At 42.8% G+C, this 17,927-nt stretch overlaps 1 protein-coding gene across 2 annotated transcripts in view; it reads left to right on the forward strand.

The window, feature by feature from the left end:
• The window catches only part of ibtk (inhibitor of Bruton agammaglobulinemia tyrosine kinase), a 139,995-nt gene that overhangs the window by 108,867 nt on the left and 13,201 nt on the right, over positions 1 to 17,927 (forward strand). The window contains exons 22-25 of one of the 2 annotated variants that reach the window (XM_072499802.1): positions 3,380 to 3,531; positions 5,286 to 5,440; positions 12,596 to 12,688; positions 17,459 to 17,620. In XM_072499802.1, coding sequence (XP_072355903.1) covers positions 3,380 to 3,531; positions 5,286 to 5,440; positions 12,596 to 12,688; positions 17,459 to 17,620 — 562 coding nt within the window. The remainder of the gene's footprint in view (positions 1 to 3,379; positions 3,532 to 5,285; positions 5,441 to 12,595; positions 12,689 to 17,458; positions 17,621 to 17,927) is intronic. The other variant, XM_072499803.1, reaches the window with a different exon arrangement.

The raw sequence follows: 17,927 nt of genomic DNA on the forward strand, positions 1-17,927 counted from the left end.
CGCTAAACTGGCCCTTAATTGGAATAAATGAATTGGGTACTCTAAATTTATTTTTAGAAAGAACGCAAATTCATGATTTATATAAGTTGTTTGTAAAGTAGTAATCTTTACAGCACCAATAGCCGTGAACTATTCAGAGAAAGTAGTTGCTTTCTACTATTGCAAGCACAGCCATTATTTGGCTATAAATTATTATTGTGCAAGGGCATAAGGGGTCTAAGATTGTTCAGTTTTTCCCATGCATACTGGCTTTGCTTTTTTGCTTTGTGAGTAACGGATATATTTTGACAATTGTTACGGACAGGGGAAGATAAACTGAAACTCCCAGCTCCTTTCCCTTCTGTCAGTGGTTCATTTTAGAAAAGGTAGTTCTGTGTTTGTAAAACCCCTGTTAATGTGACAGCAGACTTTTGTGCGTTTAAACAAAGTATTATTTAGTCACACATTCCCTCCCCCACCCCATTAACCTCATTGAAAGGTCTAAATGCTGCATCAGTCGCACGCCACACGATCCAAAATGATGCAATTGAGGCTGTTTTCGTTAGAGAGAAGAAGGTTAAGAGGTGACTTAATTGAGGCATACAAGATGATCAGAGGATTGGATTGGGTGGACAGTGAGAGCCTCTTTCCTCGGATGGTGACATCTAGCACGAGGGGACATAGCTTTAAATTGAGGGGAGATAGATATAGGACAGATGTCAGAGGTAGGTTCTTTACTCAGAGAGTAGTAAGGGCATGGAATGCCCTGCCTGCAACAGTAGTGGACTCACCAACACGAAGGGTATTCAAATGGTCATTGGATAGACATATGGGCGCTAAGGGAATAGTGTAGATGGGCTTTAGAGTGGTTTCACAGGTTGGCGCAACATCGAGTGTCGAAGGGCCTGTATGGCGCTGTAATGTTCTATGTTCTATGAAGAAGATGGTGTAAACCGAAAGAATGGCTAGAAGTTCTTTGCGAGTCCATTGAAAAAGGAAACATTTCCCACTCTTGAATTGAAGTCCAACATATGACTGGGATCAGACATCAGAATTGAAGTCAACAGCTTTTCATGCTCCATTGCAAAGAGCGTAAGAGTTTAGGAGTCCGTTGACTCTGTTTGGCGTAAGCTCCAAACCATCACACCAATGGCAGGTGTGAATTCCACAGAAGAGTGCTGTCTGTGCATGTCCATTCAAGGGGAAACCCCATAGCCATCCTAACAGTTCATCAGTGTCCATATGTTAGGAAACTAAAAGTAGTTTTAAGGGATTTATATTTGCATTGGTAAACATTAAAAATAAGGTCTAGTTTTAGGTGTGTTTACTTTAATGGTTCTGTACCAGAAAGAAACCTATAGTTAGACTTCACGCTGACCAAAGATGTTTGCATGTGTGGGGGTTAGTTTCAGTTCTAGCTGGGATTCTATTTTGTTTAGAGAGCTGTGCATGAAAGGTGAATATAGGGCACGATTCAGCGATCCCATTGCACCCGCATAGATCTGGGCACAACGGGTGAATCACCTGCATGCCCCAAATCGGGCTTGATGCCGCGCTGTTCACAAGTCACCCGACTCGCTCTGCACAGTGCGATCTGGATCTTGCCCTTGCCTTATGGCTCATTTGAATGGAGTCAACAACCGCGCCTGGGAGACCTCGCCAGGTGGCCTTTTACTACTGAGACACACAAATGTGGACCAGGCATTATGGTTCCTGGGGGAGGGTTCTCCCAGGCCATTGGAGACCCCCAGGTGGTCGGGGACAGGGCAGGGTGGCAACCTACCACTCCCCTGGCACCTGGACACTTTGGCACTGCCAGTGTGCCAGGCTGGCTGGAATAGGGGTGGGTCATGGGGGCCACCCCAAGGTTAGGGGGGTCAAAAATGTGGGGTGGCCTGTAAAGGGGGGGGGGGGATCAGAGAAGAAAATGCACCGTTCAGCAGATGTTTAACGCTGAATCAGTTAAATGATTCATTTAATGCTGAATGAAACAACATAGTTGTTTAGCAACCCGAGCCCTTGTAAGGTAAAGCAAAACACTTTCTTCTTTCGTTTTTAGCTGGCAGCTAAGAGCAGCTGCAGACCGGTCAAGGAGCAGTGACCAACTCTCTTTCAATGCTACTCAGGGAAGCTAGAGAGAGAGACCAGCTCTCTCAGCATTGCTAGAAGTAAATCTGTATAATGAAGTACTGAGCAAAAAAGCAAGCTCCAGAGGAACTAAGGGACGGTTGGTTCTGAAAGCCTGAAAATAAAACAGGATTTCATTCATAGACCCCAAACAAAGTTGAGGAGAAATCGGTTGGTGGGAATGCTAGAAAACGGTTTCTAAAGTAATCTAAAAGTTTGGAATGTCTTGCTTCCTACCGTATATGAACAAATTGGAAAGTAATTGGGAAGAAAGTATTGGTTGTACAATCAGTGCAACAGTGAAAGCCAGTCAAGGCAACAAAAAAAACCTAAAAGGGGTTGGTACAAAATCCTGGAAGGGACTTGCTGTTGAAAGTGGAGAGGAAGCTCTGGTCAAAAGAGAGTCCTTTGGAAAATGTGGAGTGGATTACAGAAGGTGAAGCACTAAGTGAATGTATTTATACGAGTGTATTTTGGTGTGGAGTTTTGAAGCTCTATCGTGACAATCATCCAAGTGGCTAATTAATGGCCACTTAAGGGCCATTTGTCAAGGCCTCTGGACTCCTCTCAGGTAAGGCGTTTCCACTGAGACCCAGATAGTGTCAAACACGATACGTATGTACAAACATAAGAATTAGGAGCAGGCTATTCGGACCCTTGAACCTGCTCCACCATCCAATAAGATCATGGCTGATCTGATTACAACTTCAACCCTATATTCCTGCCTCCTACCACCCCCACCGCCCCCTGCCCATTCCCAAGCTCTTTGAGACCTTCCTCACCCTGGAGCTCCATACATTTGTCCTCTGGCACAGGCAGGGTGTTTTAGTTTCTCTTCTACTGTTCCTGCAGGGGCTGGAAAGCTGCCTGCCAATTAGATTGGACGACAGTTCTCTGAGATGGGACTTCCTCCTGAGTGAGGGGCGCAAATCCTGCCTGCAGCCAATGAATATTTGTTGGGAGTGTAAATTGTCTGCGGGGCAGTTGGAGTCTCTTTCTGAGTCTTTGGCTGGCGGGAGTCTGAAAAAATTCAGGCTGTAGTTTTGCTTTGTAGGCTCTAGTTTTTGCCTGGGAGCTTAAAAAAACATTAGTACAATTCTGCGTGAAAAGTGTGACTGGTTATTTGACCCAATTTGTAAAAAATATATAACATTTTATATACTATGGATATATTAAATTGTGCTCTACACATTTAAAATGGTGTGTATGCAAGACTTGTGCACAGAGCATTTTATAACTGTTGCTTTAAGATCAATATTCATTATTTTTCCAGATTTGCAAAGACCTGCTAAAACCAATTCTGTGGAATCCCTGCAGGAGATGTTGATGTCTGATTCTGAAGGCAGCTATGCTGGTGGACTAGCCAGCCCCAGAGAATTAGCTTCACCTGATTTTTCAGCTGGACTCTGCCAGGAGAAATCTGAGGTCTGCAAGCTATATGCAGCACGTTGTGACTACGGTAGTATAGTGCAATGCAAACCAGGCTAAAACACTCGTCTTAAATTACCTTACAGCTTTGGGCAGCTTTGGCAGTCCTTTTCTATTTCCCTAATTTCCTGTCCTTTATCGTACACAGATCGTCACTATTTTACTGACGAGCTGCTGTATTTTGAACGATGTGAATATTACTGTTTTAAAATTATAAGTTTTGTGCATTCGTTTTTATTGACAAAGGAAATGTAAGTTAAGTGTACTTGACGGGAGTATCATTTAAAATTTTCTGACAGTAAATATGAAATCTTGCAGAGTTAGTGCTTCAGTCACAGTGAGATATAAGTATAAACATTGCAGCTTCTGGAATGAATTGCATAAATTTACCAGTTTCAGAAAACTTAATCTTTTTAAGACCGTCAGCAATATGTTTCTATCCTACATAAAAATGGAATTCTTCACATCTCAACTACTCAAATTGAGCTTTAAAATAAAAGCAAACGATATTAGGTATAAACTAAACTAATGTTGTTAGTTTTTGCATTGTATTCCATATATTCTCTCGGTATAATTTTCATTAAATTCCAAACAATATAGTTTTCTAATTACTGAAACTGATCTAGCATTTTACCAAAACATTTTATGTCTAATGTTTATTGATTGCACTGCATTAACTGCATTAGAAATTGTACAAATCAAATTACTTAATATGTAGATAATTATTGGCCAGTGTGTGGCATATAACTTTACAGGCATAATCTGGTAGATTTATTTCTGAGGAATCTTTGAGCCCAATTCTTAGCACTTAAATTATGTGCTTGCAATATATGCTGTACTCTGTTACAACATACAAAATTAGTTTACTTTAGGCTAGTCCTGAAAATGATTTCCTCCTTGCGTTTATAACTGGCTGTTTTGTGACTTTTCAACTAAAAGATTGACTCCAATCGCGATGTCTTTTGTGCCAGTTATTAAAAGAAGTATTTTCCGAATCCCATTGACTTCAGTCTTATTAGAGCTCTTTGAAGGCAAACACGGTGGAGTGTCATTTTGATATAACAGGCAGTCACTCTTAATTCCTCTGGAATTTGGCTTCAGTGTCCACATTTGGATGTAATACAGTCTCGAGTCAGGTGGTTCTGGTGGTAACTCAAACTGAGTATCATTGGTGAGTTAGTGCTGCTGATCGCATTTAACGACTTTTATTTCATCAACAAAATCGCTGAAATTTTCCAGTTCATGGTGAGAGCAGGAATGGCACTGACAATTATCAAAGTGCCTGAAAAAGTGACGAGGGAGGGGGCCTGATTAGATCTGGGATAAAGAATGTTCCACATAACCCACAAAAAGAGAAACATATCTAGGACCCCTGTGTGTACCCGTAGCAACATTTTTATTTGAAGGAAGTGAATGGAGTCGAAGGACAAGTTGTTCAATATGAGAACAAGTTCAAATAACTGGAGGAAGGTGGCAGGATGGGAAGTGGTCACGCCTCCATTTAAGGAAGAAAGGGAGAATTTTCCTGATGGTGGATGTCCAAGCTGAGAAGTCTGAAGCTTTGCCCTTGTAGTTTGACATTGTCAGAACATTTGATTCACTGCATTGTAATGTACTAACAGCTATCCATTGCAGTATGTAATTGTCTGTGGTCTTTAATAATGAGAATTTAATGACGAGTTGATCAGTAATTTCAACAGTTTAAAGAATCTTTGCAGTGGTATCTTATGCATGATTGTTTCATGTTTTAGAATAATGAAAGAGTCCACATTTATGAGATGAAAAATCCAACCGAAGAGGCAAAAATGAATGAAAAAATATCGACAGCTAAGAGAGAGTCTAACCCAAAACCCATTCCTAGAACCAATTCTGGAAAGGGTACTGGCTGGACAAGCAGTCCTTTCAGGTATATAAATCTCATGTTCTGATTTAAAAAGCTTATTTTCTCCATTGACAGGAATATATAGATTGCAAGTTTGTATGTGAAGAATTATACGTTTGGTCTGTGCATGATAAAAATGTTAGTACTGGACACTGGAGAGAGAGACCGAGAGAGAAAAAAGAGGTAGATTTAAAGGAGAGTTTTACAGGAATATAGAGATTAGAAGCAGGAGTAGGCCATTTTCCCCCTATAAGTCTGCTCTGCAGGCATGGCTGACGTGCGTTCCACTTTCCTGTCTGCCCGTAACCTATGACTGCATTGTCTATTGAAAATTTATCAAGGTCTGCCTTGAATAAATTCAATGTCCTAGCCTCCATTGCGTTTTGGGGACGAGAACGAGAACTTAACGATCCTTGAAGAAAATAAGCTCTTTATCGCCATCGTAAAAAGGAAACCTCTTATTCTTGAACGGTGTCCCCTGGTTCTAGTTTCACATGAAGAAACATACTCTGACGTGAGGATAGTCTTGCTAGAACCATGAGGATCAAGAAATGATTGATGTTTGAAACGAATTTGGCATATTAAAATTGAAACCAAACTCTGGATATGGTAATTATATCATCTATAATAGAATCATAGAAATACAGGCGGCACGGTGGCGCAGTGGTCAGCACTGCTGCCTCACGGTGCTGAGGACCTGGGTTCTATCCTGGTTCTGGGTCACTGTCCTTGTGGAGTTTGCAGATTCTCCCCGTGTCTGCATGGGTCTCACCCCCACAACCCAAAAAGATGTGCAGAGTAGGTGAATTGGCCACACTAAACCCCTCATACTTTTATATACTTCAATTATATCTCCCATCAGCTTCCTCTGTTCCAAAGAAAATACCCTAATCTATCCAATCTTTCCTTGTAGCTGAAGCTCTCCATTTCTGGCAACATTCCTTTAAATTTCTCAAGTCACATCTTTCCTAAAATGCAGTGACCAAGGCTGCACACAGTACTCCAACGTGGCCTGAACGAGAGTTTTATATAGTTCCAGCATAACCTCCCTGCTCTTTTATTCTACACCTCAGCTTCTAAAGCCAAATATCCCTTATGTCTACTTGATCATCTTGACTATCTGTTAGCCAACATTCAGGGATCTATGACATGAACTCCTACATCCCTCTAATCCTCTATACTTCTTAGTTTTGTATCATTTATTATATATTCCCTCATGTTAGCTTCTCCCAAATGCATTACCTCATACATCTCTCAGTTGAACTCTGTTGTTATTGTGCTGCTTTCCTAATTAGTCCATTAATATCTCCCAGTATTTTGCTTCATTATTAAACACCTCTCAAATTTCTGTATCATCTGCAAACTTCCTAACCATATGTATTACATTCAATTCCACATCATTGATGTATGCCACAGAAACAAAGGGACCTAATACTTGAACCCTACAGAACCCCACTGCAAAGAGCCATCATGTCACCAAAACACTCATTGCACACTCTTTGCTTTCTGCCTCTGAGTCCCTTTTGGATCCAACTTGCCACTTTGTTCAGATTATTTTGCTTCTGTGATTAGTCTGCCACCTGGAACCTTAGTGTTACCCTCATAGATCCTCCTTGTTACCTGCTGAAAAAATTCAATTTACCTGCTGAAAAAATTCAATCACATTAACCAGATGTGACCTTCCCTTAACAAATGGAAAGGGATAGGTATATATCGCAGGGCAAGAGTTATATCTGGGGGAAAGGCAATTATGATGCGATGAGGCAAGACTTAGGTTACATCGGATGGAGAGGAAAACTGCAGGGGATGGGCACAATGGAAATGTGGAGCTTGTTCAAGGAACAGCTACTGCGTGTCCTTGATAAGCATGTACCTGTCAGGCAGGGAGGAAGTGGTTGAGTGAGGGAACCGTGGTTTACTAAAGCAGTCGAAACACTTGTCAAGAGGAAGAAGGAGACTTATGTAAAGATGAGACATGAAGGTTCAGTTAGGGCGCTCGAGAGTTACAAGTTAGCTAGGAAGGACCTAAAGAGAGAGCTAAGAAGAGTCAGGAGGGGACATGAGAAGTCTTTGGCAGGTAGGATCAAGGATAACCCTAAAGCTTTCTCTAGATATGTCAGGAATAAAAGAATGACTAGGGTAAGAGTAGGGCCAGTCAAGGACAGTAGTGGGACGTTGTGCTTGGAGTCCGAGGAGATAGGAGAGGTGCTAAATGAATATTTTTCATCAGTATTCACACAGGAAAAAGACAATGTTGTTGAGGAGAATACTGAGATTCAGGCTACTAGACTAGAAGGGCTTGAGGTTCATAAGGAGGAGGTGTTAGCAATTCTGGAAAGTGTGAAAATAGATAAGTCACCTGGGCCGGATGGGATTTATCTAGGATTCTCTGGGAAGCTAGAGAGGAGATTGCTGAGCCTTTGACCTTGATCTTTAAGTCATCTTTGTCTACAGAAATAGTGCCAGAAGACTGGAGGATAGCAAATGTTGGCCCCTCGTTCAAGAGGGGGAGTAGAGATCACCCCGGTAACTATAGACCAGTGAGCCTTACTTCTGTTGTGGGAAAAATCTTGGAAAGGTTTATAAGAGATGGGATGTATAATCATCTAGAAAGGAATAATTTGATTAGAGATAGTCAACACGGTTTTGTGAAGGGTAGGTCGTGCCTCACAAGCCTTATAGAGTTCTTTGAGAAGGTGACCAAACAGGTGGATGAGGGTAAAGCAGTTGATGTGGTGTATATGGATTTCAGTAAAGCGTTTATAGAACATAGAAGGTTGATAAGGTTCCCCATGGTAGGCTACTGCAGAAAATACAGAGACATGGGATTCAGGGTGATTTAGCAGTTTGGATCAGAAATTGGCTAGCTGGAAGAAGACAAAGTGTGGTGGTTGATGGGAAATGTTCAGACTGGAATCTAGTTACCACAAGGATCTGTTTTGGGGCCACGGCTGTTTGTCATTTTTATAAATGACCTGGAGGAGGATGTAGAAGGATGGGTGAGTAAATTTTCAGATGACACTAAAGTCGGTGGAGTTGTGGACAGTGCGGAAGAATGTTACAAGTAACAGAGGTACATAGATAAGCTGCAGTGCTGGGCTGAGAGGTGGCAAATGGAATTTAATGCAGAAAAGTGTGAGGTGATTCATTTTGGAAGGAATAACAGGAAGACTGAGTACTGGGCTAATGGTAAGATTCTTGGCAGTGTGGATGAGCAGAGAGACCTCGGTGTCCATGTACATAGACCCCTGAAAGTTGCCACCCAGGTTGAGAGGGTTGTTAAGAAGGCGTACGGTGTGTTAGCTTTTATTGGTAGAGGGATTGAGTTTCGGAGCCATGAGGTCATGTTGCAGCTGTACAAAACTCTGGTGCGGCCGCATTTGGAGTATTGCATGCAATTCTGGTCGGCGCATTATAGGAAGGATGTGGAAGCATTGGAAAGGGTGCAGAGGAGATTTACCAGGATGTTGCCTGGTATGGAGGGAAGATCTTATGAGGAAAGGCTGAGGGACTTGAGGCTGTTTTCGTTAGAGAGAAGGTTAAGAGGTGACGTAATTGAGGCATACAAGATGATTAGAGGATTGGATAGGGTGGACAGTGAGAGCCTTTTTCCTCGGATGGTGATGTCTAGCACGAGGGGACATAGCTTTAAATTGAGGGGAGATAGATATAAGACCGATGTCAGAGGTAGGTTCTTTACTCAGAGAGTAGTAAGGGCGTGGAATGCCCTGCCTGCAACAGTAGTGGACTCGCCAACACTAAGGACATTCAAATGGTCATTGGATAGACATATGGACAATAAGGGAATGGTGTAGATGGGCTTCAGAGTGGTTTCACAGGTCGGCGCAACATCGAGGGCCAAAGGGCCTGTACTCGCTGTAATGTTCGATGTTCTAAATCCATGCTGAGTGTCTTTGATTAATCTGTGTCTTTTTAAAATTAAGTTTTATCCTATCCAATAATATTTCCACCACCGAGGTTAGGCTGACAGGCTAGCAATTATTCGGTCTACTCCTTTCCCTTTTTAAACAATGGTACAATGTTAATTTGTTCTCCATTCCTCAGGCACCACATCTGTAGCTAGAGAGGATTGGAAAATTATCGTCAGTATCTTGTGTATTTCTTCTCTTGGTTCCCATTAAAGCTGAGGATACATTTCATCCTGACCTGAGGATTTATCCAGTTTCAAAAATGTTAAACCCCTTAATATCTCCTCTCTTCGTATATTAATTTCGTCTGGCATTTTGCACTCCTCAATTGCTCTATCTTTTATATATTTACTCTCTCACTCTCACACTCACCCTCTCACACTTCATTCACTTCCCTCACCTACCTTATTAAACATATTTGTGTGTTCCTTGATAACACGTATCATGCCCTAATGCTTTCCTAAATTCCTTTTTAATTTCACCCTTACACTTGTATTCCTTTAGGTTTTCTGCAGTTTTGAGTTTTTGGCACCTTTCATAAGCTTCCCATTTTTTCATGTTCACTTCTTTAAAGTAATGACATCCAAGGGGCTGTGGATTTGTTTGTCCCACTAGTTTTCTTTAAGGCAACATATTTGTTCTGAACTCTCGTTATCTCTTTCTTTGATCTGCTGCTGATTTCCACACTTAGAAGCAGACATCAAGAAAGTATGTATTAAGAAACCGGAAAAGATGATAGATGAGGGGAAGGCAGTAGATGTTGTATACATGGACTTCAGTAAAGCTTTTGACAAAGTACCTCACGGTAGACTGGTACAAAAGGTGAAGTCTCATGGGATCAGAGGAGAGCTGGCAAGCTGGATACAGAACTGGCTTGGGCACAGAAGACGGGTAGCAGTAGAAGGGTGCTTTTCTGAATGGAACTAGCGGTGTTCCACAGGAATCAGATCTGGGACCTTTGTTATTCGTGGTGTATATAAATGATTTGAAAGAAAATGTAGCTGGTAAGTTCGCAGATGACACAGAAAATGATGGAGTTGCGGATAGTGAAGAGGATTGTCCAAGGATACAGCAGGATATAAACTTGGAATCTTGGGCAGAGAAATGGCAGATGGAGTTTAATCCGGACAAGTATGAGGTAATGTACTTTGGAAGGTCCAATGCATGTAGGAATTACACAATAAATGGTAGAACTCTTACGAGTATTGACAGGCAAAGAGATCTGGGCATGCATGTCCACCAATCACAAAGTGGCAGCGCATGTGGGTAAGGTGGTCAAGAAGGCATATGGCATGCTGGCCTTCATCAGTCGGAGAATATAATTGATTATAAAAATTGGCAAGTCGTGTTGCAGCTTAGTTAGGCCTCATTTGGAATATTGTGTACAATTCTGGTCGCCCACTACCAGAAGAATGTTACTGCTTTGGAGAGGGTACACAAGCGATTTGCCTGGTATGGAGGGAATTAGCTATGAGGAGAGGTTAGATAAATACGGTCTGTTCTCACTGGAACAACGGAGGTTGCGAGGCGACATGATAGAGTTTTTAAAAATTGAGTGGATAGTCAGATGCTCTTTCCTAGGGTAGGAGAGTCAAGTACTAGGGGACATGGGTTTAAGTTTAGAACTGATGTGCGAGGCAAGGTTTTTACACAGAGGGTGGTAAATATATATGGAACTTGCTGCCTGGGGAGGTGGTGGGAGCAGGTATGATAGCGGCATTTAAGGGACATCTAGACAAATATATGAATAGGGTGGGAATAGAAGGCTACGGACTCCGTAAGTGCATACGGTTTTAGTTTCGGCAGGGACCATGGTCGACGCAGGCTTGGAGGGCCGAAGGGCCTATTCCTGTGCTGTATTGTTCTTTGTTCTTTGAATGGTCTACAATGGGCAAAGGAAGGCAATCTTTCTGAGTCAAAATTGATTTTGAACAGCAGTACAGAATTAGACACAATCTCATTAGCTACCTTTATATACTGCATCCGATATTCAGTTGAACTGACATCAGTGGAAACGAGGATCAGGCAGGCCATGTCACATGAAGCTGATGCAATAGCGCTGACTAGAGCTCCTGCCCAAGATGAATTTCTACCTCACTGAATCCTCCTTCCCACTGCTACTCCATTTCTTTTTAAAGCCATCATTCTTTCTGTTGCCTCTTTCTCCCCTCCTTGACCGAGTCCTCCTTACTCTCTCTGTTGTTGTTTCTCTCTGTCTCTCACTATCTGGTGCTCTCTCACTCGCTGACTTTCGCCCCCTCCCTCGCTCAAGAGGTGTGGCTCGCTTCCTCCTTGCTTGTGCGCTGGCTGCCACTCCCTCCTTCCTACCTGGGCTTGCTGGCTCTCGCCTCCTGGCGCTTGCCCCTTCCCTCCCTGGCATGCGCCCACTTTCTCTAGCCGCTGCTAATCTTGACTGTCCCCCTTTCATACTTGTGATCCTGCTGCTGAACTTTCATGCTTTGGGAGCCTAGCTGTCATTGCCATTCCCATTCCTGCTTATACAGGCATTCCCAATAACATAGTCAGCTGCAACATTTGAATCCAATTTAAATTTATTCCACATAGATATATACATATATACGTAGAAGATAGGAGCAGGAGAAGGCCTTTTGGCCCTTTGAGCCTGCTCCGCCATTTATCACGATCATGGCTGACCATCCAACTCAATTGCCTAAATTGCATGTAGCACAGTGGTTAGCACAGTTGCTTCACAGCGCCAGGGTCCCAGGCTCGATTCCCGGCTTGGGTCACTGTCTGTGTGGAGTCTGCACGTTCTCCCCGTGTCCCCCCATTTGCCCCAAGTGCAATATCTAGCCACCACTTGAATATATTCAATATTGTAGCCTCAACTACTTCCTGTGGTGATGATTTCCACAGGCTCATCACTCTTTGGGTGAAGAAATGTCTCCTCATCTCTGTCTGATATGTATCCTCAGACTGAGATCCTTGGTTCTGGACCCCCCCCCCCCCCCCCCCCCCCCCCCCAATCGGGGACATCTTCTCTGCATCTACCCTGTCTAGTCCTGTTAGGATTTTATAAGTCTCCATGAGATCCCCCTCATTCTTCTGAACTCCAGCGGGAACAATCCGATCCTAGTCAATCTCTCCTCATATGACAGTCCTGACATCCCTGGATCCAGTCTGGTAAAGCTGCATCATTGTCTTCGTCCTTCTTTCATTAATCCAAGAATAGTTCAAATGTGACCACCGAATTCTCCTGCGCTTCCGAAAATAATTTCTTCTTATTTAGTCCTGCGAGTCCTCCCACTGTCGGCCTACGCACTATTATGGAAATGGAAGAACATATGCAAAAATGTGTGACTATATCAAAGACTAATGCAAGGTGAGCATAAAGCTTTACTTGTCAAAAGTAATCAGAACAAAGTTATTAATATTTTAGTTCTCTGTCCTTGCATTTTTGCACATTGTAGAAACTTGTCCTAACTAGATTTGTTTTTGTGGAAAACATTTGTGTAAACAAACATGTAAAGTTTGCATCATGTCACTAAGACTATAACACGTGTAACCCCATGTCTCACTATCAATAAAGCCCAGGTCCTTTGTAAAATTCCCCATACCTCCTTTTTAAAGGCAATCTGTTCCTACCATCTCCATTTTCGAACTCCTATACATCAAGCTAGCTTCTTTTTAGAGACTAGTGTAGTTTTGTTACATTGTGTTTCTAGTTGTTTACTGTGTCTTAATTGATAATATTTAGCCGTGATCCCCTCACCAAAAAAGCCGGCATGAGCTGATTACATTTTGAAAAATGATTTCATGAGATGTTGGCATCACTGGCAAAGGCAGCATTTGTTTGTCCATTCCAATTTGCCCTCGGGAAGGCGGTTGAGCTGCCGCCAACGGTGCTAGGAAATTGCAAGACTTTGATCCCGGAGCAGTGAAGGAATAACGATATATTTCCGAGTCAGGATGGTGGTGACTTGGAGAGGAACTTGCAGGTGGCCGTGGTCCCATGCATCTTTTGCCTTTGTCGCTTTAAGGTAGTATAAGTTGTTCATAGAAATCATCGAATTTACAGTGCAGAAGGAGGGCTGGTTTAGCACAGGGCTAAAGAGCTGGCTTTTAAAGCAGACCAAGGCAGGTCAGCAGCACGGTTCAATTCCTGTACCAGCCTCCCTAACCGGCGCCGGAATGTGGCGACTAGGGGCTTTTCACAGTAACTTCATTTGAAGCCTACTTGTGACAATAAAGCGATTTTCATTTCAATTTCATTTCATTTTAATTTTCAAAACGTCGAGTCTGCACCGGCTCTTGGAAAGGACACCCTACTTAAGTCCACGCCTCCACCCTATCCCCGTAACCCAGTAACCGCACCTAGCCTTTTGGACACCAAGGGGCAATTTAGCATGACCAATCCACCTAACCATATCTTTCGACTGGGAGGAAATCTGAGCACCCGGAGGAAACCCACGCAGACACGGGGAGAAAGTGCAAACTCGACACACACTCACCCGAGGTCGGAATTGAACCCAGGTCCCTGGAGCTGTGAGGCAGCAGGGCTAGCCACTGTACCGCAGGCCGCCGTTGGTTGATTTGGAAGATACAGTCAAAAGAACCGTGGTGAGTGCTGCAGTGCATTTTCTATGTAGTACACACTGTTGCCACTGTATGTCGGTGGTGGAGGGAGTGAATCTTTAAAGTGGAACATAGGGGGCCGATCAAGCGGGTTGCTTTATTCTAGATGCTGTTAAGCTTCTTGAGTATTGTTGGAAGTGCACTCATCCAGGCAAGTGGAGAGTGTTCCATCACAATCCTGGCATGTGCCTTGTAGATGGTAGATAAGGTTTGGAGAGCCAGACAGTGAGTTGCACACTTCAGAGTTCCCAGCCTCTGATGTGCTCTTGTAGTCAATGCTTATATAGCTAGTCCAATTCAGTTTCTGGTCAATGGTAAGACCCCAGAATGTTCATAGTGGGGGATACAGCAATGATAATGTCAGTGGGGGAGATGGTTAGATTCTCTCATTGGAGCTGGTCACTGACTGGTCCTTGAGTGGTGCAAATCTAACTTGGCACTTACCAGCCCAAGCCTGAACGTTGTTCAGGTCTTGCTGCATATTGGCATGGGTGGCTTCGATATCTGAGCAGTCACAAATGGTGCTGAAATTTGTGGAATCATCAGTGAACATCCCCGCTTTTGACTTTGGGTTGGAAGGAAGATCACTGATGAAGAAGCTGAAGATGGTTGGGCCTAGAGGATACTACCCTGAGGAACTGCTGCAGCAATGTCCTGGGGCCATGATGATTGGGTTCCTAAAACCACAATTCACTCCCTTGTGCTAGGTACAACTCCAATCAGTGGAGAGTTTTCCCACTGATTCCCATTGACTTCAATTTTGTCAGGACTGTTTGATGCCAAACTCGGTCTGCCTTGTTGCAGGACATACTCTCACCTCTGCTTTTGAGATCATCTCTTTTGACCATGTTTTTATCGGATAAAAGAGTCTGCCCTTTTCAGGACACAAAGCAGTTTGGTACAAAACACTTGCTCAAAAAAGTTTTCGTGTCTTTTTTTTAAAGAAAGTTTCTCTCCAGAAAAATAAAATTCATACAGACAAGGAGCAGGAGTAGGCCATTCGGCATCTTGAGGAAGAGAGTTGTAAAGACACATGACCCTCTGACTGAAAATGTTTTACCTCATTTCCGTTTTAAATGGTCAACCCCATATTTTTCATCAGTGATCCCCTAGTTCTAGTTTCTCCACGAGAGGAAATAAATACCCTCTCCACATCCACCCTGTCAAGACCCCTAGGATCTTATATGATTCAATCAAGTCACCTCTTACTCTTCTAAACTCCAGTGGTTACAAGCATAACCTGTCCAACTTTTAACCCACTATTCCAGGCATTATTCAGGATTTCAGTCACACTTTGAATCCTGACACTAGGCAAGAACTCATATACGCATCTCAGAAATGCATGGATTTAAGCAGAGACTTAAAGCAGAGATCTTGGGTCTACTGGTATGTTGTTTCTAGTATAACTGTTCAAAAGTAATCTGGAGCATGAGTCAACGAGTGAAATTTCTGAATTGGAGGTGTAGTTTACAGTAGAGAGCCTGGGGGGGGCGGTGGGTGGTAATCACATGGGAATTACATTACTATGGACCTCCAGTTTCTTGGCAATTATGGCAGAATTTTTTTGCAGAGGCTAGGGCCTTGTCCACCCACTCAAATGTCTGGGGTGAATCTGCCTCTGGCAGCCTAGGAAGCCACAACTGGCTTTTACGGTGATCAGGAATTTAAGTGCCCAAGACTGCCATGAAGCTACGACTCTTACATGTCCATAATAGTACCAACTACAATCCACGGGAAGAACAGCATAAATGTCACATTAGTTGGCCATCTTACAGCAGCGCTGCCTACAAGTTCCTGGGCGTCACATTGCAAGACAGCACCACCAATGAAGAAGTACTACAGAGGATTAACCACAGTCACCTGTGGGACATTGTAACGGAGACAATTGTGACGAGCAGGACACACATTTCGCCTCCAACGCTTATGCGCCACCAGAGTGACAGTCGTATGGAAACCAGCAGATGAACAAAGAAGATGGGGTTAGTCAAAGAAGACCCGGTGAAGTACATTTAAGGAAGATTTACAAGATTAGGGCATCTGGAGAGATTGTAATGGATCGCTGCCTGTGAAGGAATCTTGCTGCTCGTGGCTCTGCATGTGGGAATTAAGTCAATGTAAGTAAATGAGCAGGGGTGGGGGGGGGGGGGGGGGGTGCCATCTAGCACCTACTCAGCCACTGGTAAAATCCCAGCAGAAGCTGGCAGGTGGGCATATTGTCATGCCACCCAATTTCCTGCCAGTCCGCTCCTGGGGAACAGGTCTAAAATTCTGACCTATAAGTGGAAAACTGTTTGACGGTGGTTCAGCAGAGTAGAGATTTTAGTAGGTTGAAGCAAGAAGCTTTGCCGCGCCTAGAGCAGGTATATGACAGTAGCTAATGGAAGTGGTAGATTTACTTCTGTACATATAACTTGTAACATGTTTGCACTATTGTTTTAGAAGCAAGCTTAGAAAACCACAGCCTGAAGGTATTGAGAGAGAGAGGTGGCTAGCCTTTAACCTTTCCTTGGGCATAGGAGGTTCTGCACATAGCCTTTTCCTTCCTCCTCCTCTGTATTCATATGCATGCACTTTCTACGGAAATTCTATAATGCTGTATGTAAAGTTTATCATCAGTAGGAAAAATGTTGAATGCTCTTTCTGGTTGTGATATAAAATTATCATTTGAACAGACCTCCATTTAAGTAGCATTTATAAACTGCTGGCTTTGGGACTGCTGGGATGATACGTATCTAGATTCTAACTTCATGGGGTTGAGAACTTTCCGAGGTTCATTTTAATCAGGAAATTGTTTTTCCTTCATTTAATCTGTCTCCACACCAAGTAGGTGAGTATGATTTGGTTCCATGCTGTGGTTGCCTCTAAATTGCTCTCTACTCAAACAGAGGGATTCAGGAAATCAAAGCTTATTTAACCGTGACTACAGGAATGTTATCTTCAATGCTTTCATCTGGATGATAGGAGTCCACGGGGGTCAAGAAAAGGCTATTCCAGTTCTTCAGTTACCACATACTGCGGGTCCTATTATCAGCATTGATTTACAGCTGCATGGAATACTTCTCATGTGTCTAGCAAACATTACCATTTAAATCTGATTATTACACAAGACTAATTTGGCACCGAAGGTTAGAAATTCCTAGCTGGTGTTTCCCTTCTAAATTGGCACTGTTTTAGCATGGCTCCTACATGTCTGTGAAGATTATCACCATATGGATGAAAGGTTAGTTATGGAGTAGGAATGAATGAAAGCCTTCTAAATATTCTAACTTTTCTATATTAAATATTGTAACTCCGTTTCTAAATATTTGTAAACCTTTTTATAGACGATGAACAGTACTAGTTTTATTATGTTCTACACTATGGTTAAAATGCAAGATAATTTTATCTCTAGGTTACATGCCAGGTTATCTGCTAATTCCGACCGATACTCTAAATAAAATTTGCATTTTAAACTCGCACGTAACACTTTTATTTAAAAAAACCCTGATGGTTGTTTAACCATGCAATATTTTCACAGTGGGAATAAGTCAATGTGCCATGGAGCAAAGCTTTCTCAGAAACAGAGGAAGATGATTGCCATGGCAGCTAAGGAACCGAGCACAAACAACAAAGTGGACTGCATGCCTGTGAAATCGAATCTGACCATATCATTAACCCCATCAAAGACAGGAAATGCTTGGTAAGATGACAAGCATGAACAAATTGTTAATATACAAAATAAGTGGATCTTCAGTAATTTTTAAGGCGTTTGCTGTATTTCTGATGTGCTGGCCACACGACCTTGGTGCCTTTACTTGTGTTTTTTTTTCCTTTATTTGTCAGCTGCATTTGCATGTCACTTGTAATAAGTACACTTGCCATTACATGGCAACCAGGGGCTGGTTTAGCACAGTGAGCTAAACAACTGGCTTGTAATGCAGAACAATGCCAGCAGCACGGTTCAATTCCTGTACCGGCCTCCCCGAACAGGGCCGGAATGTGGCGAC

Source organism: Scyliorhinus torazame, chromosome 4 (genome assembly GCF_047496885.1).
Source record: "Scyliorhinus torazame isolate Kashiwa2021f chromosome 4, sScyTor2.1, whole genome shotgun sequence".
NCBI classification, from domain to species: domain Eukaryota; kingdom Metazoa; phylum Chordata; class Chondrichthyes; order Carcharhiniformes; family Scyliorhinidae; genus Scyliorhinus; species Scyliorhinus torazame.